This window comes from Acartia tonsa, chromosome 4, assembly GCF_053477335.1.
Source record: "Acartia tonsa isolate MP-2025a chromosome 4, ASM5347733v1, whole genome shotgun sequence".
Lineage (NCBI taxonomy): Eukaryota > Metazoa > Arthropoda > Copepoda > Calanoida > Acartiidae > Acartia > Acartia tonsa.
In genome coordinates this window covers 17,033,509-17,060,239 of record NC_137263.1, presented here as the reverse complement: position 1 = coordinate 17,060,239, position 26,731 = coordinate 17,033,509, and the positions used below count along the sequence as shown (strand labels likewise).

General features: G+C 33.3%; 2 protein-coding genes across 2 annotated transcripts; both read left to right on the top strand.

The window, feature by feature from the left end:
* Nucleotides 1-109: 109 nt before the first annotated feature.
* Nucleotides 110-14,622, top strand: LOC145316291 (uncharacterized). The gene is made up of 8 exons (XM_080156721.1): nt 110-242; nt 987-1,499; nt 1,850-2,108; nt 2,265-2,387; nt 2,728-2,850; nt 12,966-13,005; nt 13,305-13,413; nt 14,242-14,622. Exons 1-7 carry the CDS (start codon nt 125-127, stop codon nt 13,404-13,406), a joined length of 1,278 nt encoding a protein of 425 aa, XP_080012847.1. The 5' UTR covers nt 110-124; the 3' UTR covers nt 13,407-13,413; nt 14,242-14,622.
* Nucleotides 14,623-19,931: 5,309 nt separating this feature from the next.
* Nucleotides 19,932-25,792, top strand: LOC145318251 (uncharacterized). Its single transcript, XM_080159575.1, has 8 exons — nt 19,932-20,019; nt 20,760-20,895; nt 21,453-21,502; nt 21,768-21,844; nt 22,159-22,219; nt 22,560-22,613; nt 24,302-24,381; nt 25,115-25,792. The coding sequence occupies exons 1-8, from the start codon at nt 19,935-19,937 to the stop codon at nt 25,415-25,417; spliced, it is 846 nt and encodes a 281-aa protein (XP_080015701.1). The 5' UTR covers nt 19,932-19,934; the 3' UTR covers nt 25,418-25,792.
* Nucleotides 25,793-26,731: the final 939 nt, after the last annotated feature.

Genomic DNA, 26,731 nt, shown 5'->3' with positions numbered 1-26,731 from the left:
AGTATCTTGCAAAATATAATTTGATTTAAGTTTACATCTATTGCTGAGTTTTGAAAATTATTCGTTTGGTGTCTTTTGGATTTTTTGGCTGAAAAACATTATTTTTTGTGAATTTGGAACTAATATGACTGACTGCTTTACAAAATTTATGCTTTATGCTAAATGTCCGCTTTCAGAGATGAACCCCCTAGCTACCATGGTTACTGTCCTCAGCCTTAGGGCTTCCGTCATGGCGGACTCAGGTATAGATGCTTGATGTCATTTGATAAGGATAATACTAAGGGCTCGGCAGCCGCGCGTCAGCCGCATGTAAAACGTCATATTATAACTAATGATAATTAACTGGATGTCCAACATCTTTTCGGAATAAATTGTTTCGCACACAAGCGGGTTTAAATTTGAGTCTTATCTGCGGCTGAGGCGCTGCTGACTAGCCCTGAAAATAATGACCATTAGTGGCGTAGCAAAAAAAAACAACTTTCTTTATGTCTTATGTAAAACTGATTCCCTTTTAAAAATAGTTGTTTATATCTTTGATAGCAGCCGAGATATGAGATAAAAGCAATCACACAGCAAGTAATATTTTATGCTTCTTTTTTCATTGAATATAGCTGAAAGACAGACACAATACTTTTATTACATATTAGCTTCGCTACAAATCAATATTGGGTGCACGATAATTTTTTATTCAGTTGTATGTAAATATATTTAAAGCATATATTTTATTATTTCTAATTTAAAAATCTTTATAACTTACTTTTTGCATATATTCTTTGTCATTAATGTTTTTTTCTATAAGAAAAAAAAATTATGTTTAATTACTTCATATTTTGTGTCATATGCCTTTTTTTCAATTCCTGAATTGTTTGCATGATTTATTTGATTTATTGTGGTGAAAAAGCTTCTCTTCATACTTATCGTATATTTTTATTGAAAAATTTAGAAGTTTCCAATTTTTGTTAACACTTTTTCTGTGATGATTTAAGGCGGGCATGGTGGTGGGGGTGGGGGTGGGGGCGCATCCAGTGGTTACTCTGGACCAGTTCCAGCTGTGTCGGCAGGCACAGGATATGGAGGCCCAACAGGCGGCAGCGGCGGAGGTGGTGGCTATGATTATGCCGACTATGGCGGCGGTTTAGACTCTTATGGAGGAGGTGCTAGTGTTGATACTTATGGAGGCGGTGGAGTAGGCGCAGCTGTTCTTGACACCTATGGTGGGGTTTCAGGCGGTGGTGGGGGAGGTGGCTATAGTGGAGGAGGCGGTGGGGGCAGTGGAGGACATGGAGGAGGAGGTGGGGGTGGTGGATACAGCGGCGGAGGAGGCGGTGGACACGGAGGCGGCGGCGGTGGCCATGGAGGCGGCGGAGGTGGATATGGAGGCGGTAGCAGCGGTGGTCACGGAGGCGGCGGCGGCGGTGGATATAGTGGCGGAGGAGGCGGTGGACATGGAGGTGGTGGAGGGGGATATGGCGGCGGTGGCGGTCACGGCGGAGGAGGAGGTAAAAGAAAGGTTAATGGTGAATGGGTAAATAAAAGCATGATGAAGTCATAATTCTTTTAAAAATATTCTTTTCGATTCTGTTCTTATTTTCTCATAAATATAATTCAATACCAACTTTTTCTATACTTTTTTAATATTCCAGCACAGTTTTTATAAGTTTATTAGCACAAATAGTAATTGCATCTCAACTTAAAATTTCTCTCATTGTATATATTTAACTTTAACAGGTTTAGGGTCTTTATTTTAACTATATCAACTTTACAAAAATGCATGTTTTTTCTTCTTTTGCTAATGAATCGAAGATGAAAATAGTTGTACATTTGATATTTGAACTAATTCCATTTGAAGGATACGGTGCCCCATCCAGCGGCTATGGTGCCCCATCCAGCGGTTACGGTGCTCCTTCAAGCGGCTACGGCGCCCCATCTTATGGTGCTCCATCCTACGGTGCTCCCTCTTACGGAGCTGCATCTACCACAGCTGCCGCTGGCGGTCTTGACCTCGGAGCTCTCCTGCCCGCTCTTGCTGTTGGAGGCCTTGGTCTGCTGGGTCTGGCTGCTCTCACCCTCCCTGTTACTACCACTCTCACTGGTGGTAAAAAGAAAAGGTATTTTTGAATATAATGTTTCCTAATTTTTCTTGATAAAATGTATTTTTGACGGAAATTTTCACCCCATTTTTTTATACCAGTACTATCAGAACTGCTCTTTCAAACATACTTCAATGTGTAATTACATCTTTTTTGTAACAATTTATTGTTTAGATCTGCTGATTTGAACGCTACAAGCGCCGAATACCAGGCCAACATTCTATCCAGCTACCTCTCACTTCATGGTCTTCAACAGAACCCAATCAATTTTGACCTTCAGAAAGAAATGATTGCTAGGTATTTATTTTCTAGAACAAATGGATATAGGATACGTGGCTATTGTGACAGAATCTCGCATGTCCTGATAAAATGTTTCACCTAGCTGGCTAATATAATGATACCCCATCCCTTTTCCTAATGACTTTACCCCCATTCTCTCCTCTGTCCATGGAAGAACATAAACTGTCCTACTCCATTTAGTAATAGCTTGGTTTTTAAATTTTTCTAAATGTAAAATTGAATGATTTTTTGACAATTTGTTTTCAATTCTATTTCTTTTTTGCATGAAAAATGTAATCCTGATATGCCGCTATATTATAAAGTTTATAATCTATGTTAATGAACTCTTTTACTTTAGCTATCTTGAGTGCGGGGTGAACGGTCGTGCTGCCGAGATGTCCTTCTGTCTGCAGAGGTTGGTCTGCAACTATAATGACAAGTCTGTGAGGCTGGAAGCCGAGGATAGGGACGTAGCCACTATGTAAGTAGTTCTTTGTATGTCTCAAAAACTCCATCCAAAAATTGAAAGTACTGTTAAAAACGCCAGAGACACAACCTTTGTAACAGGTTCAGACCAGTTATTATTTACTCTTTAATTATTTAAAAAGGTTTTACTTGTTTATTGAGTAAAGATCTTTAATAGGTTACTTTAAATTAAAGAGTATAATCTACTAATTCTTTATGTAGTTTTAATGAATTTAAGATTCAATGATTTCCAATTCTTCAAGAGCTGAGCATCTACTAACAATGCCTTTTCTAATATAGTGAACTATTAAACTTATATCAAAAAAAACCATTTAAGTCCTCATTTTATAGATTTGTAAAAGATATTAGATTAGATAACAAATTATTTACTTCAATATCCTCACTTCTATACTCTTTGCTATTTTGCCCAGACATATGTCTACTAGAAATCTATTCAATAGATCTTAGACGATGGAAATTTGAAACTGTCGGGTCAATATTTCTTTAATATTCCCCCTATTTTCTAACTGTCCAAAGACGTTTATAATAATTAGGGAAAGGGTTGAATTTGGACAGGAAACCTAAATATTAAAATCTTTTCTAAATTTTTACGATCCTGAAAGTTAATATTTACTGATATTTTCCAATAAATTTTTTCGTTTCGTCAAAATTTGGAAAAATAGCCAATATGGCTGTCTAGAAAAAACACGAAACCTCTACACCTAATATTTTCTCAGTGTTTTTTTTTACTTTTTATACAATTTTTTTTAAAAATTAAATATTGATGAGTTTTTTATTTTTATAGAATGAATTATAAAAAAAATAATATTGGTTGATTGGTTTTTGCGATATCAGAACCATATTTTGTATCATTGTTGGGGATGTACATCAATTTATTGGCTATTGTCTTATCTCTTAAGATCCCTGATTTTTCTTACTTTTAATTTTTATTGCAAGATATTTTGACTTTTAGACTGACATAACCTAAAACATAAAAAGGGAGGCGGAAAAATTAATATCCAGGGAGGGAGGGGACAATGAGCTGTTGATCACACTATTCCTATGTTCAACCCCTTCCTTTCTTTCCCCCCACCCCCCATTAATTATTTATGATGATGATAATCCCATTTTATGGGGGGGGGGGGGGGGAAATGTATGACATGTATATACTCAGTCATGGAAAATTTTAGAAAGGATTACAAGATCCATAAAAGCGAAGCACTGATACAGTAGGACAAACGGATATTAACACTTGTATAGTGTCAGAAGAGTCGAAGCAAAATTGTAAGTCAATTTGTTAAAAAACTGCTTGATATCTCAAACATGCCTAAATTAACAAAAAAAGCTATCCATTTGTGACGGATGGAAGGACCAACCCTAATTATAGAAAAGCCTCGCCTTTAAAATGTCTAAGCTATGATGAACATAAGCCTCCCCCCTCCCCCCCCCCAAAAAAAAAACAAACAAACCTAATAATAGACTTCAGATGGACAACTCATATCATATTACCTTAGATGGGGGGGGGGGGGTGGAGGGGCTGTAGTCCTGTATTCTTTATATGAGATCTAAAGGGATAAGACAATGGCAGATAAATTGATTCACATCCCCAATGATCATACACAACCCCTTCTGTAAATTACAATTTTTAAAGTTTAATAATTATAAGTTTAACACATAATACATCTTAAGACAAAGATAATAAAAAAAACATGTATAGAGTCATGAAAAATTAAAAGTATATTTCTGTTTTCAATATCTATTAAAATGTTTAAGTTTTTAACCATGCATAATATTAGTAATGTTATAAGCGAAGCATCTCCCTAATCAAGTCCTAAAAATCTTATATGTCCTTATATCTATTTATATTCTGCCCTCAGTTCTAACACTCTACAACTTACAAGTAATTATAAAGTTTATTTGTCCTACCATTACAGAGGTTCGCTTTGATATATGTTGTCATTCTTGTATTAGTTCTAATTTTTCTAAATGTTAGCGCCTCTTCTTATTGTAGAAACTAGAAATCTTTCTCATTTGTATTTTGAAGCTAGGGAAATCAGAAAATTGCTTCAAAACATCCCAAGACCTAAACAATAAATTGAATTTTGATTGGTTGATTCATTTAATTTAGTGTCAAAATGTTTTAAACACCAATTGTAATCTACAGAAGGGAAAATTTTGTATATCATGATTGGGGATGTAAATCAATTGTTCGGCCATTGACAAGTTACATGATCCGAAGTTTTCAATAGGAAGACAATATCATTAATGATCAGTCTACAATTTTCTGGTCTGAATTATTGCTCTATCCCTGTATCTTAGGAATGCAATCTTAGCATTTCTTGGGGGGGGGGGGGGGAGGAGTTAAATAAACACTCACTCTCTCTCACTTCATACATCCCCCCCCCCCTAATAATTCTTCCTATAGGACAATTTTGTCAATTCAAAGTTTTATGATAACGTTTACTTATTCATTGGCTTAACAACTTTGGGGACTTTAATGGTTTGTTCATTAAGTTGAGCATCAATCTTTGGGGATGTAAATAAATTTATCGCTCATTGTCTTATCCCTTATGGTTTCCCTTAAACTATACGGGGACCTATATGAAGCTTACCTAAGATGGATAACTTAATTTTAAGGAAGCTGTTTAATGATTAACTGGCTAAACCTAATTATAGAGGAGCTTCGCTTCTATGAACTATATAAATGTAATATTTTAGATTTTATTGGCCTTGTTAGAAACTCTATAATCGTTACCAGAATGTCCGTATGTCCATTTAAAACATGATGATTTTACTTTTTGCCAAATTTTTTATTTGTGAAATGATAACTAAAATAGACATGTTACAATTATACTATCGATTTTAAACTTTACATGATGATTCCAATAATAGTTAGGTATAATTTATGAAGTGTAGCAACTCTATAATCATTACCAGAATCACATCCATTTAAAAACATGCTGGTTCCTTTTCAAAAATTCAAACAATGTTCAATATTATAAGCGAAGCATCTGTATAATCAAGTGTTTTCTTTCTTTATCTTTTATATTCATTTTATCTCTTTTTCTCTTTCTTTCTCTCTCTTTCTCTTTTGTTGGTTCTTTTCGTTAATTTAGGCATGTTAGAATTGTCCTAATGATTTCAAACTGTGCATGATGATTCCTATGACAGTTAGGTACAATTTAGAAAGCATAGCAACACTATAATCGTTACCAGAAAGTCCGTATATCCATTTAAAACATGCTGATTTTCTTGACACTTTGACAAAACAATTTTGTATGACATAATTATCTTATTCATCTGATTTTTTAAATAATGATTCTTAGTACAACAAGGTAAAGTATTATAATCAAATCCTAAAATTGAAAGTAAATATTAGAGAAAGGGAACAATGGGCTATTTATATCACATGTCCCCAAAGTTTTATAAAAAGCATTTTCTTCATTAACACACATCCCTAATGTAGATCACAGTTAGTGGTTGAAACGTTTTGACACAACTAAATGAACCAATCAAAATTCCCAAAGTTGTTAAGCCAACGAATAAGAAATTTAAAACCCTAGAGACTAGTGTAATAAACAGCCCAATGTCCACTTCCTCCCTGCCAAATATTTATTTGAAATTGCCGTGGTTAAAACGGTCATGAGTGTATCTTAACGGTCATTGGAATGTGTGTTAATCCCCGCCCCATATTAAAACGGACATTAATCTCCGCCCATTTATTTCCTAAAAAACGAAACGGTCAGGTATTAATCTCTATTAGAATACGGTCATAGACTATTGTCTCCGCCCATTTATTTTTATTTAATGGTTATGAGTTAATCTGTACTTGATTTTTAAAAATTGGGGTTAAACTACCCTCCCCCCCCCCTCTCTACAATCAAACCAGGAGAGGTTAAAAGCCTGCCCAGGATTTATATAATACATAATTATTTTAATAGAGATTTTGAACATTGTTGTCATAGGAATCAATATTCCAAAATTCAGATGAATATCACACAAAAAAATGTTGCAAAAAAAACGTTAAAAATCACCCTATTTTAAATGGACATTCGGATTTTCATAGAGTTGCTATGCTTTCTAAATCGTACCTAACTGTTATTGGAATCATCATGCAAAGTTTGAAAACAATAGAACAATTCTAACCCATCCAAATTACAAACTGATGACCGTGCAGACAGAATTAGAAAAAAATCTTGTCTAAAAAAAGGTTTTCAAGAAAGAAATTTAAACAGTATAATGTAATAATGGAGCATGTATGAGATCTAAAGGGATATGACAATGGCAGATATATTGATGTACAACCCCAAAGATGATACACAAAATTACCCCTTCTGTAGATTACAATTGGTGGTTGAAACGTTAAGACACTTATTGAACTAACCAACCATTATTCTTCAAAAGTCCCCAAAGTTGTTCGACAAAAAAACTTTGTGGACAAGTGTAATAAACAGCCCAATGTCGTCTCCCTCCCTGGTATAATATAATAAGGGAAGATGTATGTAGCCTTGATGTGCATAGGTCTTACAAGTTTTCACCAAAAATTTTAGCTTTCCATTTTAAATAGTAGTCAGGAAATTTATGTTTCCCCTTAGCCATACAGATGGACAGACGCACCAAGTTATTTCTAGAGTAGCTTTGCTAAAAAAAAATTTATCAGCCATTGTCTTATCCCTTTAGATCCCTGATTAAACAACCCATTGTCCCTTCCAAAGAAATTTTTTCATCCCCATGTGGAGTACAATAAAATTGTCCTTTTTATCAATCTTTTAACCAATCACAATACTGCATTTGTAAAAATTAACCAATCAGAGAAGAGATATTTTTCTGTCCATGTTGGCTAGCAAGATAAGATTCCCCCCTTTTTTCTCCGCCCTATGACCCCTTTTTTTAAGAAGATGGATAGATAGATAGATAGTGTGCATATAATATAGGTTCTATTTAAAAAAAATATATATTTGTGTGTGTGTGTGTGTTTTACATGTGTAAGTGTGCGTTTTATGTGTGTTTGAGAGGGTTTTTTTGGGATGGGGAGTTAAAATGTTTAAAATGTTTACAATTTACCTAACACTATTTAGGACAAAAGTTTGTAAAATGAAATAAGCAAATGGGGGAAGGGAGTGTTCAAATGTTTTAACGACTAATTGAAATCTACAAAAGGGTTATTTTTGTTTATTATTAATGGGGATGTATAACAATTTATTGGTTAATGCCTTATCCCTTTAGATCCCTGGTGTACATATGAGACTGATAGCGCACAACTATATTATACAACTCTTGTAACAACCTTTGAAAAAAGTGATAAGGAAGAAAATATTGTAATGCTTATTTATGCTCAGGGGAGAGAGTGTAAAAAAAAGAAGATAGATTTGTTCTCTATTTTTCAAGAATTTTATCTAAATTATCCAGAAAGCACATTATCTTATAAATTTATGTAAAAAATGACTTAAATTTTCTTAAATGCATAAATAAATTTTATGATAACGTTATAATAAATATAAAAATTTAAATTCATTAATGTCCATTAAAACCTCGGAAATGCATAAAATTGCCAAAAATTTTCTCAATTTTAAACAGGATGTCAAAAATGTTTAGGGGTTTAAATAGAGAGTTTGGGAGAGGGAGATAGATAGATAGATACACATATTTATTTAATTTATTACTATTAGGTCAAGAAATGTGTTATAGGGTAGTATTGAAATGTATACCCACCTTTATATAATTTTCTCATAGCCACCCCTCCTACCCCTCCCCCCCCATAATAATAATGACTTTAACTCAAAGTACAAAATATATAAACTCTCCCCCCTCCCCAAACTTCCCCCTACCAGCTGAAGATGTGAAATAAAATGCCCTTTTCCCTTCGCCTCTTCTCCTTAACATTGAAAAATTTTCCCTCTAACCCTCTGAGAGATGTTAAAGCTTAAAACATACACCCCCACCCTTCTATGACTAATACCTCATCCCTACCTACAACACACAACCCAAGCTCTGTTCTTAGAACATTTTTTGATTTAACATTACAGCACGTTTTTGTACTGAGCTCTGGTGTGATTATAAGGATGTAAATTGTGCATGGAATCAGACATGCTGTATGTCGGAGTATACAGACCTTATCAACATAGTTTTCATAGATTATTTTAATTTTTAGGGATGTACATCAATTTATCGGCCATTGTCTTATCCCTTTATATCCCTGACACTAATTATGTAAAACTATTCTGATAATAAAGCAACAGGACATTTTTCTGTCTGTCTGTGTGTGCATGTTTCAAAGGATCTCGCTAATAACTTAATCAATATTGTTCTTCTTTACAGGTTATCTTTTCATAGGTCCTGGTAAGGTTTATATCTAGTTTAGGGCTAGCCGCTAGTCTTTAATATAAGAAAGATATTTGGTATCTTCAAAATTTCCCTTTTTTGTGAGCCTTTCATAAAAAAATCAAAAAAGGAAAGAATCGTTGAAAGTATAATAATATTGACAAATATATGTTGCTATGGGAAAATAAAAAAAAGTGGGGAGGGGGGTAAAAACTTGAGTTTACCAACTTTCCTTGATTTTACTACTCAGATTCAACAATTTTTTATTATTTTAAAAGTAATTTTTACATATATAATTTTGAAAACTAACATTTAAATTTGCATTATAAAAAGGATATCAGAACACAAACATACATTAAGCACTAATTGGTATAATTAGATAGATAGATATGTATTTCAACATAAGCATACAAAATGATAATATTATCATTACACATATATACATAGTTTTATGCATAGTTTGGTACTTTCATAACCTGGGTTGGCCAGAGAGAGAGAGAGAGAGGGGACAATAACATTGTTTATTACATTAGTCCCCAATGATTTATAATAAGGTTTTCTTATTCGTTGGCTTAACAACTTTGGGAACTTTAGTGAATTTTGATTGGTTGGTTAATTAAATTGAGTGTTTAAACGTTTCAACTTCTAATTTAAAACTAAAGAAGGGGTAATTTTGTGTATCATTATTGGGGATGAACATCAATTTATTGTTTATTGTCTTATCCCCATAGATCCCTGAATTATACCCATCCTCTTAAAAATATTTTATCCCACCCTTTTTCATATTTGTGACCCATATCAACCCTATAATAAGATTGGGAGGGCAGAATGGGGGTGGGGGTGACATTTTTTTTACCCTTTTAGTTTTGATATCCTGGTGCACATTTATAATTCAAACAATTAATTTTCTCTTGGGAGGGTGGTGGTACCCTCCCCCCAAAATAGTTATAAACTTCCCAGGGCCTATGAGAAGCTACCCTGTAAAGGAGAACCCGATCTGTTCAGCGGTTAGCGAGATCCTTTGGTACCCACAAACAGACAGAAAAACTAATACAGACATGCAAGAACGTACTTGCTTTTTTATTTGGAGGGGGTAAAATTATAAATTAAAATAGTTGAAATATATTTTAAAAATGTGAATTCAAAACTTTAAATCATGAGCCATCAAGTTTTAAATCAAGGGCATCAAGTTTTAAATGAAGCCATGTATGTATCTCCCCTGTGAAAAATATGCACATTAATAATCATTCCCTTTATCATTTTTACAAAAGTAATTTTGTAAAGTTGTATAAATAAGAAATATACTATTGAAATATTGAGACAAAATTGTATTACACAACTCATAAAACAGACTTTGTAAAAAGTGATAAATTTAGAGAATATAATAATGTATGATTTCAAGAAAGGAGATAAGACAAAAAAAGAAGAATGTGTGGGTAGGCATATCAGAGTATATGTGAACGTGTTTGTGTGTGTGTGTGGGGGGGGGGGGGGGTGCAAGGTCTCTCAGAGTAGAGATACAAATTTCACCCTTTTTCCACCCCACCCCCATCTATCTATCTATTCATTCTCTCTTGCTCATATGGGTGTGTCTACAATTCCACTTATTTTTTCTAAAAAATAATAATTAATTGCATTGAGTGCTTTCCTATGAGAGGCGCCATTTAATTTTATGATAAATTGAAAATAAGGTTGGTGTAGGTTTTTCTTCAATACCTAACCCCTGCAGGGCATAATTCTAATCCAGCGGGGCTACAAATATAACTGATATAACCTAACCTAACCAGACTTAAAGTAATGATAATAAACAAAATACAAAAAAGTAGGAGTGTACAATGATGAAAGAGAGGCAAAGTATAAGGTATAGTTTAGACTGTTTTAACAACTAGCAAAAATAAAACTATTGGGGAAATATAGACACACCACACATGAAAAGTGTTTTGGAGAAAATGTCAACTTAAATTATCCCCATAAATATGTTAAAAAAGGGAAACGGATGATATCAAATAACAGGGAATCTATAAATATATTGTTACAAATACAATTACAAACTATTATAAGTTAACTTTAATATATTTCATTATCGTTATATACTTTTTTTACGTAATGCAAAATTATCCTTTTTTAATATTAGGAAGAATTTTTATTTTACCCTGTAAAAAAAGCAATGAAAAAAGTAAGACGTCTAAAATGTCGTATTCTTAACAGGTAGACTTTTTGGAGTAAGGAAATTATGTCATCACATTAATTTCATAGAAAGAACCTAAAAGTCTAATATATCTAGTAAATTTTATTTCGGAATTGTTTAACGAACATACTTAATTTAAGATTGCGTGATTTATTTCGAAATAGAAATATAAAACGTAAAAATTTATTATTTTTCAAAATCTTCTATTTATTTACCAAGTACTTCGTATATAAATATTAAGAAATTTGAATATTTAGAAAAATAGAAATAGGGATGTATTTTTGAACGAAGTGAGAGGGGAATTAATATCCTATTTTTGAAATAGAATTCTTGCACACGTATATAAATATTCCCCAATTTCAATATTTTCATATCTCTAAATTCCCTTCCAAATTTTCTCGAAATACGATACGTTTAGGGTTTAGAATAGTTAATATTTAAAATATCTAGTAGACACATCATTGATTTTGCCATTTGGATAAATATTTTAATATGAATTAATATTTCATTGTAACATTTACAAAACTTTCTTACATTTGTCTTTAATATTAAGATCATGAAATAATTCTCAACCAAATATTACTCTATTTTTGTTAATAATGGATATAGAATATATGTGGATATTATGACAGGGGAAAAATTGTTGCTAACATGGACAGCAATTATTGATCAGTTCGTTCATCCAGTAGAAGAGGAGGGGATAGGGTAAAGGGGGTGGATAGGGAGTTTGTTATTTTAGCCAGTTACAAGTTTTACCTTTTTAGAGAACATGATAATCTGGTGTAAGATCAAAAAAAATAAAATATCCATTTGGTTAGGCCTGTCCTTAGCTACTTTCTTTGTCATTGAGTATTTTATGAGTGCTTCTGCTAAGTAACAACATTGATATTTTAGATAAATTCTTTCTTTTTCAAATAAAAGTATATAATATTTAAAACTGGTGTGACATAGTTTCCCAAAAAGTTTCTTAACAGCATTTTAGCCAACAGACAATGCAATTGTACAATGTACAACTCAAATAGGTGTGTTAAACGCAGGGATCTAATGGGATAAGACAATATGGACGATAAATTGTTGTACATCCCCAAACATGATACACAAATTTACCCCTACTGTAAAGTACAATTAGTGGTTTAAACTTTTGAACACTCAACTTAATGAACCAATCAATCAAAATTCAATAAAAGTCCCCAAAGTTGTTAAGCCAACGAATAAAAGAAAACGTTAATATAAAACTTTGTGGACTACTAGAATAAACAGCCCAATGTCCCCTCCCTCCCTAGTTTAATGACCCGAGTATATAATGCTCAGGGTTAATTTAAATAATTTTCAGCGGCTTTGTTAGCTTTAAAAATATGAAAACAAGTCATTTTGCAGAAGTGATGTATCACCCTTACAAATCTTGTTTAAAGATATTTTACACACAAAAAATTCAGATAATTGTATAATTACAAAATGTTTGATTTTTATATTTGCTCAAAAGAATCAAATTATTTAAAACTTACTAAATTAAATATTTTAATCATCTCAATAATAGTTATAACCATACTGGCTTATACGACCCTAGCCTCTAGAAACATTTTAAAGATAAATAAAAAAACTAATATGTGTTTTAATTTTAGAATTATCCGTACCATCATGGACAACAAATTTATCTCAAAGGTAAGTTTTGAAAGAGAGCACTTTGCAAGTTAAGGGAATGTGCGCCTGTTTGTCATTGATTAAAACAATTTTTGATATTTCTAGCGCATTTTTTTCTTATTAGATTTTCTTCTGAAATTCACTATTTTCTGTATAAAAGCATGTCTAATTTACACATTTTATGTCTATCGAATTATGTTAGAAAATTCAGTTTCGTTTTTTTATGGATGTTTTAACCCTGTTTTTTTTAAATTTATCTTAGTAAATCTTCTTCCTTTTAACGTAAATTATAATTGTAATTAAATCTAATAATTTGCTAGGATTACAAGCGTACCCTGCTGGCCGCTGGCAAGCGCGGAGCCCAGGAATCTGGAACCTGCCATGTATTCCATTGTAGCAACAATATGTTCAAGTCTGGTTAAACAGCAGGTTTATATATTTATTACTAGCGGCTGCGTCCCTAGAATTTAGGGGCTTTGTATACAATGGAGTAGTTAAGGACTGTAATATGGCCAAATCCTTATAAAGACTTAATCTTAACTTAAAACCACCCCAGGACCTATGTGAAGCTTCCCTCAAAAGGAGAAATCAATAGGTTGAATATTAATTAAAATTCTAAGCTTCAGACAAAAAATACCTCACTACTTTTTGTAATAGGATTGAACAAATACAGTTTACTTATCTCCTTTATAGCATTGCAATAAATTACCACACTTAACCTAACCTAACCTAACCTATCTAATGCTAATTCAATGAATTAAATATTCGCTTGAATATTCATGGGAATATTCTGTTCTAGTTATTACATAATGCATTTTCTTGTAGATAAGAAACACAAAATAGATTTCAACTACATTTATATTTAAATGAAAGCACCCATAAAATAAAATAAATAGGATTCTACAAAAAATTTATGGCCCAACGGATTGTTTTCTACAGAAAGAGAAAAAAAAAGAATATTCTAATTTTTAACAACTGCTTTTTAAACATTATTTCTCGTATTAATTCGAAACTGATTAATATCTGATAGATTAGAACCGGTTCTCATACATACAAAAAAAAACTATGTCTAGCATCGTATTATTTGCAGTTTTCTATAAATATAAAAATGTACAATCATAAGATTAAAACCTGTTTTGTTAGTGCTTTCGGCATCTTGGGGCTAAAAAAACTGTTTTTAATCTTATAATTGTACATTTTCATATCCGCGGAAAGCTGTTTATGATACGATGCGAGAAATAACTATTAATTATTTAGATTATGGACAGCCATGAAAAAGAAGCTTATCACCTAATAATAAAAATCTACATCTAACTTAAATATTTTTTTAAATATTAGGTATGTGTAGATTTTTTTGCACCATTTTCGTACTTTTAGCTTTATAAAATAGTTTTATTCCTTTACAGATTACAATTGGCAGATTTTTTAATTTGCAGCTTTGTACATTTTTATGGAATAATTCTTGTTTTATAAGCATTTCTTTCTTTCTTGCTAGTTATTTATGTTTATTTATATATTTATTTATTTATTAAATTATTATTTTTAGTTGAATTTGTTACTTTTTAAAAGTATACCATGTATCAACTGATTTGTTTACTAATTCTGTAGTTTTGAGGAATAAATGTTTTAAGCATAAAGGTTACCTATATCTTTTTATATCTTTTATGTAAAAGTAACAGGATGTCTAAATGTCAGTCTGTCTGTCTGTCTGTGTGTACTGAAGGATATTGTTAACTGCTTAACAGATATAGATCTACTTCACAATGTAGTTTTTCATAGGTCATGGGAAGGTTTAAGACTACTTTGATGGAGGGTACCACCATCTTCCTAAGATATATCGAACCTAAAAAAAAATAACACCCAAAATTTTTTGTTTCTTTTTTCATTTTAAAACTATTTGGTCGACATTACCCCTCTTCCCTTATTTGCCCCTAAATGCCTTCAGCAGCTAGTAATTTGAAAATTTAGAAATCAAAATTTTTCATTTTTTTTTATTAACATGGAGTTATTAACTGATTTTAGAGAGGCTACGATTTGTGTGAATGCGAAAAAAGTACATAGACAATTTAAAAATTCATAAAAAAAATCTTGCAGAGAGAGTCCCAGGAAGATTAGGCACGTTTAAATACATAGCATATTTTATAAAAAATCACTGTCACTTAACAATAAAAGATGTTCGTTTGTCCATATTCAAGATGGTCTGAATTAATTGGCTTCGCTGCTTTGGACAGAAAAGTACTCAAAATACGTGGATAATTTTCAATATAAAGAGAAGTTAAATTTGCAAGTATCAATTCTAAAACCAAGAGAATAGAGGAATATGCTCTATATTACTCTCTCTATCTCATAATCTCTCTAACTGTGTGTGTGTGTGTGTGTATGTGTGTGTGTTTCTCATGTAAGAAAAAAGAGAGAATTTACTCTTTAGTTCGGATAAAGTCATTGTCTGACCTAGAAGATCCCTGCGGGGGCCCATTCCAACGTTTGATAAGAAATATTCTAATATCATTTAATATCATCAAGTTTTATTTGTTCGTCATTGCGCCCGTCATGTTATTATTAAAATTAAAAATTTTGAAAAGAAAATCTATGTTTTTAATGGGTACTGTACCCCTCAGATAAAAAACATCGGTTAGAGCTACAGGCATTGCATTGGTGAAATTTGTTCACTCTTGTTAATCATTATTAAATTGGAATAACTATCTAAACAGAAGTCTACCTATTTTCTATTTCAATTATATTCGTAAAGATGTGAACAGTGGCTTGTAGTGGCTTGTTCACCAGCAGGGGCCTCCAAGCTTTTTTATTTGGGGGGGATAATCTTTTTTTCATAGAGGCATTTTTTTTATTTGGGGGAGGGGGGTAAATTGAAAATCCAAAATCATTTATTCATTTGGGGGGGGGGTAATCATCCCTTTACCCCCCCCCCCCCCTTGGACGTCTATGTTCACCAGGCCAGGCAAAAAAGGGGTGACAGGCCTTCCCAATTAAAATTTTTAAGATGTTAACACTGGATGTAAACCTAATTTTTATATGATACTTCTTAAAATTTGTGAGATTATAAATATATCGATCATGGTATAAGTAAAAATAAAAACTCTTTTGTGGTGGCAAAAATTTGATTATTGATTCTTAGAATAGGTGATATGTGATAGTTCTCTAGGAAACAAGTATGTAATTGTTATAGTTTAATGGATATAGAATATACGTGGATATTAAGTCAGGGGAAAGATTGTCTTCAATTTAGGTTGCTATGTTGACCTCATTTATTGGTTGTTGGTCAGTTTGTTCATCCAGTAATTGAAAAACTGGTGCAACATGCAAGTAGGTTTTTTTTCAACATTTAAGGTCGGTCCGTCCGTCCGTATCTGCGTAAAAGACAGTTTTCATTAAACAATTTTGAAACATTCATTATAAACATGGTAAATTTTGCATTTTTAAGACAATTTATTACATTGTATTTTGATATTTTTTTTTATTCCTTGGAAGATTGGGCTATATGGTGTTATTCATATGCAACTTTGTAACGAGAACAATTATTTAATGTTTAAAATTAATACGACGACTCTAACTTACAAAATATTAGATATCAGCGCACACATTGACTGAAGGATCTACCTACACTAAATATAGAAAAGCAACGCCTGAATAAACTGTTTGTTGGTTGAAAAAGTGTTTGTATAGAATGAGTGTTTAAAGTTAAAACTGGTAGTGAATGATTGAACCGGATATTGAAAAGATTGTCTGAAAAACTGAAGGGTTGTATTATCTTTCCTGCTTCACATCAAAAGTTTGTAGAGTGAAAAATTGTGTTTTCATCTTTAGCAGAAGTTTTTTTCAAGTAATATTTTTGGAATAATTGACTAATGACCGTGATTTTCTTTAGAGCGTAGCAATCGCATTTTTATAGGCAGTTTGGTGGGATTGGGATGACTTTGGATTTTAGAAAAAGGGTGACTGAGCTGCGGATTCGGTTAAAATTTTGGGATTCAGCCGCAACGTTGTGTATATGCGAATGTAAGCTTTCTCAAAATTTTTGCGGCTAATGTGCGGTTGTCTGAGCTACTAGGCTGTGGTTATCCATAAAATTGCGCATAGTTTTCAAGCCCGTCTAAAAAAAATCCGTTTAGGTGGGTGTTTGGAGGTGTAGACCGTATGAAGGTGAACGTCAACGTCAACAAATCATTACAGGGGCCAGAAAAGGAAAAATAATATTGTGAGTGGGTAGGGGGGGGGGGGGTGGGGTAACACTCCAAAAGGATATTTAAGTTTAAGTGTCAACACCCCCCCCCCTCCTCGCACTATCACCCACGCCCATACCTTCATAGCTAACAAAAGTGTAGATTCACATTTAAACTTTTATATTTCACTTTACAATTTTTCAAAGAAAAAGCTTTTAAGCTCGCCTAGTTTTTAAAAAAAATAAAAAGTTGAAAAAGAGAAAATAAGAAATCTATTATTGGATTTCTTCATAAATGTGAAAGATTTGAATTTCTAGTGGCATGGCTACTCTATAACTAGGATATTATCTGTTCGTTCTGCTGTTAATAAAAGAAAATATTAATGTAATCTTTATGATTTAATGACAATACCTGCCAAAAATTTACTGCGCTACTTATAAACATAATTGCCATTGTTGTTATTGAAACAAATATGACAACATCTGAAGAAAGGACAAACGAACAATAACTTTTGTTGAGTGTCTGAACTAAATAAGTAGAGCATTAATTTGTAAGTCTAAACAAAATCGATAGGACTATTATAATCTGTCCTAATAAACTAAAAGAGCTAACCGTTGCGAATGGACGTACGGAACAACCCTACTTATAGAACTAATTCGTTTTTAAAAAGAAACGTATAGGTTCGTTTGAATAAAAAATCGATTTAGATTCAACTGAAATCAAAAATAAAAAGATATGATCATAGAGCAGAATTTAGTACTTTACAGTAGATTTGTTCCATAGTACTTAGCTCCCTTACAACCCGAGGGCATCTCATGGAAGGTTGCGTGATCATAATCTGACAATTTGCGACAGCATTTGTCAACTAAGTGATAATTGAACTTGTCCCTAAAGTATTCGTATTTGTTGGATTACAAGTTTGGAGACTTTTATTGATTTTGAGTATTCAAACGTTTCAACCACCACTTGTAATCTTCAGAAGGGGTAATTTTGTGTAGCATCATTGGGGATGTATATCAAATTATCGGCCATTGACTTATGCCATTAGATTCCTAGTTTTTTTTCAACTACAACTTTTTGGGGCACATAACATTCCTGCGATCATTAATGACATACACGACAGAGCTTCTTAGAGTTACATTATTCTATATCATAACTTGATATGTTACAGGAGAAAAATTGTCGTCAATTTAGATTCCTATCATTCATTGGTCAATTCGTTAATCCAGTAGGAGGGGAGGAAAAGGGGTAAAGGGAGGGAATGGGCTAATCATTATTTTAGCCAGCTTTAAAGTACACTTTATTAGATTACATAATAATCTGGTGAAAGATCCAAGTAATAATAAATCCATTTGCAAATATTAAAGTAAATCTATATTAAAATCTTGAACAATATCTCTAAAAATTTTAATTAACATTTTGTTGTAATTTGATAATAAAATATGTAACATTTTATACAATTTATGAAAATAATTTTATTTGAAAATATTTATGAAATTGTTGAAGTGTTTTTTTTACTTCAAAAAAATTTATTAATAGTTATTTATCGCATCGTATTACAGCTTTCCGAGGATATTGAAATGAAAAATTATAAGATTAAAACCAGTTTTGCTAGCCCAGCGGAGCCTAGTACATAGGCTAACAATACTGATGTTGGTTTTGTTTTAAATATTGGTGCTAAATTTTCTGTAATACGATGATATACATGATTATGGCTGAGAACCGGTTCTAATCCAGGTTATATTAATCAGTTTCGAAAGCCATACTGAAAAATACTTTTCAGTGTAGCTCCGAAATTCCAAGAGTAATTCCTTGATTTAAAAAGTTTCAAGTATAAATCAACAGAACCTTAACCCTTTACAGTCGGGCCCCTTGCCGCACCTTAATCAGTCGGGGGGGGGGGGGCGTTCAACGCCCCCCCCTTATTATCTCAGTTCCTATTAGAGCTAGAGGGCTAAATTTTTTTGTGCAAGTCCCCTGTTTGATAATGAATTTCCGACCTTTTATAAGTCTAAGTCAATTTTCGCTTCCTTCACCCTTTTATTTAACAACCTTTGTTTTTAGGTCCTTTTTTACTTAAAAATTTCAAACGGCTGTAATTTTCTTATTTTTGAAGCTAGAAGGAAAATTTTTTTCCAGAAAATGTTTATCTTTATGTAAATTTTACATTAGAAATATCAAAATATAAATTTCAGCGGCCGCAGCTGTACTTGGCAGCTGCCAGCCGCCGCAGTCGGCGGTTGGCGGGAAAACGGCGGCGGATCTTCATGAAATTTTTATACGTTATGTAGACATGTAAGAAAAGCTTAAGTTTAAAATTTGAAGTCTCTAAGTCAAAAATTGCGGCCACAGGAGCCTTTTAAAGATTTCTGGAGACCTGGAGGATCAGGACCTGCAGGATCATACCTGGAACCTGAAAGTGACTTGAACACCTGTATTTCATATAAGGATGTACTACTAGAGGATTTTTTAGTATTTTGGTATTGTTTTAGTCAAAAAAATATTTTTGCTCTTTACCTGGATGACCCTGCCAGGTTTGCTGGCATCCTGTGCCCGCCAGGATGGAGATAATCAAAAAATTCCAACTCTCAGTTATGTGTCATACCCATACTTAAAAAGTCAAGCAGTTTAAGCTCTTCATCTTTTACACACAGAAAATGAGATAGAAAAAACCGGATGGGGGGGCGTTCAACGCCCCCCCCCCCCCCCCCGACCGTTAAGGGTTAATAGCAATCATAGTAAAATGTAAATTGATTTTTAAGAACAAAAATGTTTTGTTGGTTGTCAGTAGTTTGGATGTGTTGCCTGGTACCAGAACTGTCCACTCTTTACCTCATCCAAGTGACAGCTCCAGGTATGAGTTTACAGCTGGTGGGTTAGGTATCTTTAAGAGCATTTGTTTATTTTCTTTTTTAATGTAACCAAGTAAAATTTAGGTAATAGAAAAGAATACATAGCGACGCATTACGATTAAAGCCGAGCTAGTGTGGCGTAACACGCAAGTCCACTCGTTGTCGGGAATTTCAGCCCGACACTAAAGACTTTAAAAGTAGTTCCTACTGCTGCTATGTCAGGTACGCTGCATAAATAGTTAGAGTAAGGGAAATACCTTGGTCCAAAACAGAGCAACTTATTACCATGCAGAGTAAGGACTTCCAGACAAAGGCCAAAGAATCAAAGGGTTAGTTGTCTGAAGGACGTTAGACAATATAAGCACATTATTCATCAAGGTTTGATTCAGAGATACTCTATAGAGTAAGATGTGATGTTGTATCCTGTCCTCAAGGGCTATCTGAGCGGACTGTTCTCTACCAAATCATATTGGCATTATCGAAACTAGAGACACAAATAAAATATATTCCAGTATGGCTTCGAAACTGTATAACATCAGCTGTATTAGAACTTGTTTTTAGCCTTACTGGAAACCATGCATAGCATTGTATTACAGACAATTTTCCACGGATATTAAAATAAAAATAATAAAAATTTTACCGGCCCCTAAAGGTTAACAAAACTGGTTTTAATGTTATAATTTTTCCTTTTATAATCCGCAGAAAGCTGTTTATAATACGATCTTATAATGAACTATTCTAGAGTATGTAGTGGAGGGCGAAGGAGCGGAGCTGGTGTGTGACTATCAACCCACCCCCGGACAATTTATTGACAGCATCAAGTGGTATCTCAACTCTAGTGAAATATATAGAATTGTGCCGAGTCTCACCACAGACAGGTAATTTTTATCATCATTTGGGACAAGGTTTTTGCTATTTGGAGGAATTTTTCTCAGCCATGTTTTTGTTCTTTCCAATTCTACCCGCGACCGTGGCTCAACATGTAGCGCATCCGCTCGTCGTCAGGGAGTTGATTTGATTCGAATCTCGGCTCGACAACGCTTCATAACTAAAGACGTTAAAAATGGTTCCAACTTTTGCTATGCACTCCGCAACATTAATAGTTATAGTAGGGGGAATGGCTTGGTCATAAACTGGCGCAACTCATTGCCATGCGAAGTCAGAAATTCCTGACAGAGGTAGTGCAATCAAAGAGTTCGTTATGAGGTGGATTTTACTCCAGGTTCTTGGACAGCCTCGAGGTTCCGAAGGCCCGGGTTAAACTGGGATTTTTTTCTGATTTTTAATATACGTGGAGAAATGTCTTTAATACAATGCTATATATGATTTCTCAGTATGGCCGATAACTGGTTCCAATCCAGAGGATATTAATCGGTTTCGAGGCCATACTGGAAATAATATTTTTTATCTTAACCTTAAATAATTTATAATTTAGAGTTTTGACCTTTCCACAGCCGGGCTTAAAGGTTGACCTTCATAGATCAGGTTTGGATTATTAATAAAAATTTTATTTTTAGGGATCTAAAGTGATAAGACAATGGCCAATAATTTGATGTATATCCCCAATAATGATACATAAAATTACCCCTTCTGTAGATTAATGTTAGTGGTTGAAACGTTTTAACACTCTACAAAATGAACCAACTAATCAAAATCAAATAAAAGTTCCCAAAGTTGTTAAACCAACGATAAGTTATCATAAAACAGCCCAATGTCCTCTTCCTTCCTGTATAATTTTATTAATTATTAGGCTTATTACGAGCTGGGTCTCATAGACTAGTATTAACGCGGATAACAAGACACGGTCAAGGAAGATATGTTTGTCAGGTAAAACAATGGATCTATTATTACTTGGATGTTACAACAAATTTTCATGTTTTCTAATAATTTCAAACTCGTAGCTGGATAAAATAACGATTCCCCCCTTTCACCCCCTTTGCCCCCTCCCCTTCTCCTGAATAAACAAACTGACCAACACATGAAAGGGCAATTAACAACCTGAAATGACTTAAAATTTTCCCATGTCAAAATATCCACAAATATATTCTACATCCATTATTAATCTGTAACAATACTTTTGGAAACAGGGATAGGTTATCGGATAAGTAATCTGATTAATTAATTATTGCTTATTTTCCCAGGTTACTGAAAGTAGTCCACCATTCAACACTATGGAGAGAGGATTAGTCATTAAAACTTTAGGTAATTAAAATTATTTATTGTATTCTTTTTGAAATGAACAGGGACTACAATATTCATAAAAAGCGAAGTATAAAAATAGAAAAAATATATTAGAATATAAATGAGTTGCGCCTATTTATTTCCCACAAATTGCATGTCGGATTCTCCCCCCCCCCCCCGTATTTTAAAGATAAATTTAAAACAGGTGGTAGTACTTTTTTCCCCCGTTCCAAACTCCTACGGGAGGTCTAACCCTGCCTGCTTCTCGAAAAAAAAAAACGTAAAAATTATATATAATGTCTTTTTTTTATGTTTGGACCGAAACTCGAAAGGACATTGCGATCATTTTTTTTATTTTTAGCCTTTCCAACCAAGCATCTTCTTGTATCAAACTTAGAAAAGGAATATCATCAAGGTAAATAATTTAACAGTATTGCCAATCAACTATTTTATATCTGCTTGATTAGAACCAGTTATTAGCCATACTGAAAAATTATATATCGCCGTATCCTATTACAGACAATCTTATAATTTTTTTACAGACAAAATAAATTATAAAATAAGTATCATAAAATTAGTACCAATTTTGTTGATATGGCCCTATGGCACATCGGAGCTTGATCTTTAAATCGTTTATAGGTGATCTAAACCAGGGTGATTCATTCAGCGCACCATCAAATTTTTAATACCAATCTTTAAATCGAATTTGCATGGGCGATTTGGCGCGGCCAGTGGCGCGGTACTGGCGCGGCAATGCCACTCACCGAGTGGCATTGCCGCGCCAAATCAGATTGATTTATTTAATAAATAAATATTTTTTTTTTAATTACTTTAATATTTTATTGCAAAACTATCGTGAAAACATTTTTATAGTTATTTTTAAAATAAATCATATGTTAATGTTTTATATAAAATACCATACTGACACGGCATTTTATACAAAATACCTTACTGACACGGCTTTAGTAATAAAGTTGTACTGGCGCGGATCGATATTTTATTGAGTGTTGCAAGCGATTTAACAACACCGCGCCGAAAATCTTTTAAAAATCAATGTTTTATTGGTGCGCTGTGGCTCACCATCAGCGCACCTACGGTTCACCTCTGAATCGCCCCGATTCAGCGCACCATAAAAACGATTTAAAGATCAAGCTCGGGGAAAACAAAACTGGAGTTAATCTTTTTCGATGAGCTAACTATAGTACAATGTAATAAATAACTATATCAGTAACTAGGTTATTACAATTTACGCAAAGGTTAGGTATTTATTTCTTGTTTGGAATGAAATCTATTTTTCCCTTTCCGTATCCTCGAATGTGAAACTAGAATGTATATATTATTACTTGGATCTTACACTAGAGTTTCATGTTCTCTAATAAAGTGAAACACGCACCGGGCTAAATAACAAAATCCCATTTAGTCCATGGTGCAACATTCAAGTAATTAATAGATCAATAGAAAACAAAATTCAGTGTGATCAATACTATATGTTAACAGATACAATACACTTTGTTATAATAATTTTTTTAAATTTTTATATAAAAGGGCTAAATACATTTTTTTTCCATTAAATGTTCTTCATTAATTGGGTTTACTTTCTTTTTTTGAACCTTTTTTTGATTCTTTCATTTAAATCAATTGTCCTTGTTTTCCTATGATCCAAGAACAAGTGTCTAGTAACAACATCCCTTCATACCTCATCACCTATGGTTATTCAATGATTCAAAATAAAATGGTCAGTTCGTTTATCCAGTAGGAGGGGAGGGGATGGGGTGGATTTGGGGGGATCGTTATTTTATTAGAGTAAATCACTAGAGAGAGAAAGGGTTAAATAACTGTATCTCCCCATCGCAACCCTCTTGTGCAACCTTTCTATTAGGTCATTAAAAATCAACCAATGGTATCGCTTATATTACACACCCAAGTAGCAGAAAATAATTTAGAAGCAGACGAAAGAGGTCTTTGAAAAATGAATGAAGGTAGTTGTCTGTATGTTCATCTATATTATAGATCTGTTGTTATTTTAGCCCGCTGCGAGTTTCACTTTAATGGATACATTATAATCTGGTGTAATATCCAAGTAATAATATGTCCATATTTTAGGATCTCAGCTGAGAAGTTTGTGTGTGACTCCGCCAGTTTATCCTAAACCAAAAGTTCAATGGTTCATCAATAATATCAAGGTATACTTTCAAACATTTTCCTGTATGGATTTGAAACCAATTAATATCCGCTAGATTAGAACCGGTTCTCGTCCATACTGAAAAATATGCATATCATCTTATAACAGAAAATTTTCCATGAATATTAAAATCAAAATTATAATGTTTAATTATAACATCCACGGAAAGCGTAAATAAGCTTTATTAGAACTACTTCAGATAAACCCTATATGAATCGAACCAAAAGAGATACCTAAGACTATAGACGTTGGGGGTAAAGGGGTGTTTACCCCCCTAAAACTTTAAACCCTTCATTTCAACCCCCTCAAACTTTGAAACCCTTCATTTTACCCCCCTTAAATATTTGAAGTCACTTATTTTACCCCCCTCAAAATAAAAAGCTTGTACGTCCATGCTTACTAAGACCTTACTAAGAATCGATATTCAAGTTTATCAATTTTAGTAGATTTACCGATTTAAGGTTCTTAATCTTATAAATCATTATGGGCGTTTATGATTTACTAGAGGATCCGCCCTTGGCATCTAGGAACTCTTTATTGGAGGGGAAAGAAAGACAAAAAATAACTTGAAACCATCCCACGACTTCAATCTAAAATCACCCCAGGACAGATGTTAAGCTTCCATATAATGAAGACCAACCGATTAAGTAGCAATTGAAATCTTTAGCTACAGACAAAAAATATTACTACTTTATGTAATAGGATTTTAAAATTCCATGAAATTTTATTTTTAGTTGAATGAGATGATATCAACCGAATGTAAAGTAGTGCAGCCCAACTCGCTGTGGACCTGTAGTTCCCACCTGACCCTGACAGTCCCGCCGCCAGCAGTGAAGACCTCCCTGGAGCGCAGGCTGACCCTGACCTGCAGCATGGTCCTCCTACCTGGCATCACCTACAATGCCACGAAGGAGAGCATATTAGTGTCATCTTCGGGGCCTCTGGAGGAGCCTCTTACATCAAATTCATATTTAATATATAATATTCATATCTTTATTTTCAATCAACTTTTAATTTTAATAATGTTTATGCTTTAAAAATCTGAATTATTGAGAAAGATAAACAACTGAAGAAAACTATTCAGCCTATAAAAATTTTACATTTCTCTTAATAAATTATAATTCAAAACTTAAACTGGCAGATTTTTTTTTTAACCTAGATTTATTTCAAGTGTCATATCACTGTTATCTATAATCCAGTATGGCCTCGAAACTGATCAATATCCGCTGGATTAGAACCGGTCCTCAGCATACTGAAAAATCATGTACAGCATCATATTACAGACAACTTTCTACGAACATTAAAACAAAAATCATAAAGTTAAAACCAGATTTGTTAGCTTAGGCCTCCGGCCCCTCGGAGCTAACAAAACTAGCTTTAATCTTGTAATATCCACGAAAAGCTGTCTATAATACGATGCGATAAATATCTTCATTATCTTCATTGTCATAAATTGAACAATATATAGAATACAATAATTGCTAAAGATATTATTCTTTATATAAAGCGTAGCTACTCTTTAACTAAGGTAGTCCGGGATCCAAAGAGGAGACAATGGCTGCTAAATTGATGTACATAAATACCCAATGATGTTAAACAAAATTACCCCATTCGCAGATTACAGGTAGTGGTTGTAACATTTGTACACTCAACTTAATAAACTAACCAATCAAAATTCAATAAAAATTCCCCAAAGTTGCTAAGCCAACGAATAAGAAAACGTTATTATAAAACTTAGGGTACAAGTTTAATCAACCAACCCAAAGTGCCCTCCCTCCCTGCTTGAATGACCTTGTTATGTTATGTAAAACCTACTCGGCCTCGTTTTTTTCTGTGTTAAGTTTGTAATTTTATTCTGAATATAAACTCACATCTCTAACTTGATTAGTTTTACACAAACACAATTACAAATTCCACCGTGCAAACTTTACAGTTGGGAGCAAGAAACCAAGTGTCTCTATATAGAAATAAAATTACAAATTCCACCGTGCAAACCTTTTAGTTGGGAGTAAGACACCAAATATTACTACAGAGAAACAAAATTACAAATTCCACCGTGCAAACTTTACAGTTGGGAGCAAGACACCAAGTATTACTACATAGAAACAAAATTACAAATTCCACCGTGTAAACTTTACAGTTGGGAGCAAGAAACCAAGTATTACTACATAGAAACACAATTACAAATTCCACCGAGCAAACTTTACAGTTGGAAGCACGAAACCAATTGTCACTACAAAATAACAAAATTACAAATTTCACCGTGCAAACATTATATTTGGGAGCAAGAAACCAAATGTCTCTACACAGAAACAAAATTTTAAATTCAACCGTGCAAACTTTACAGTTGG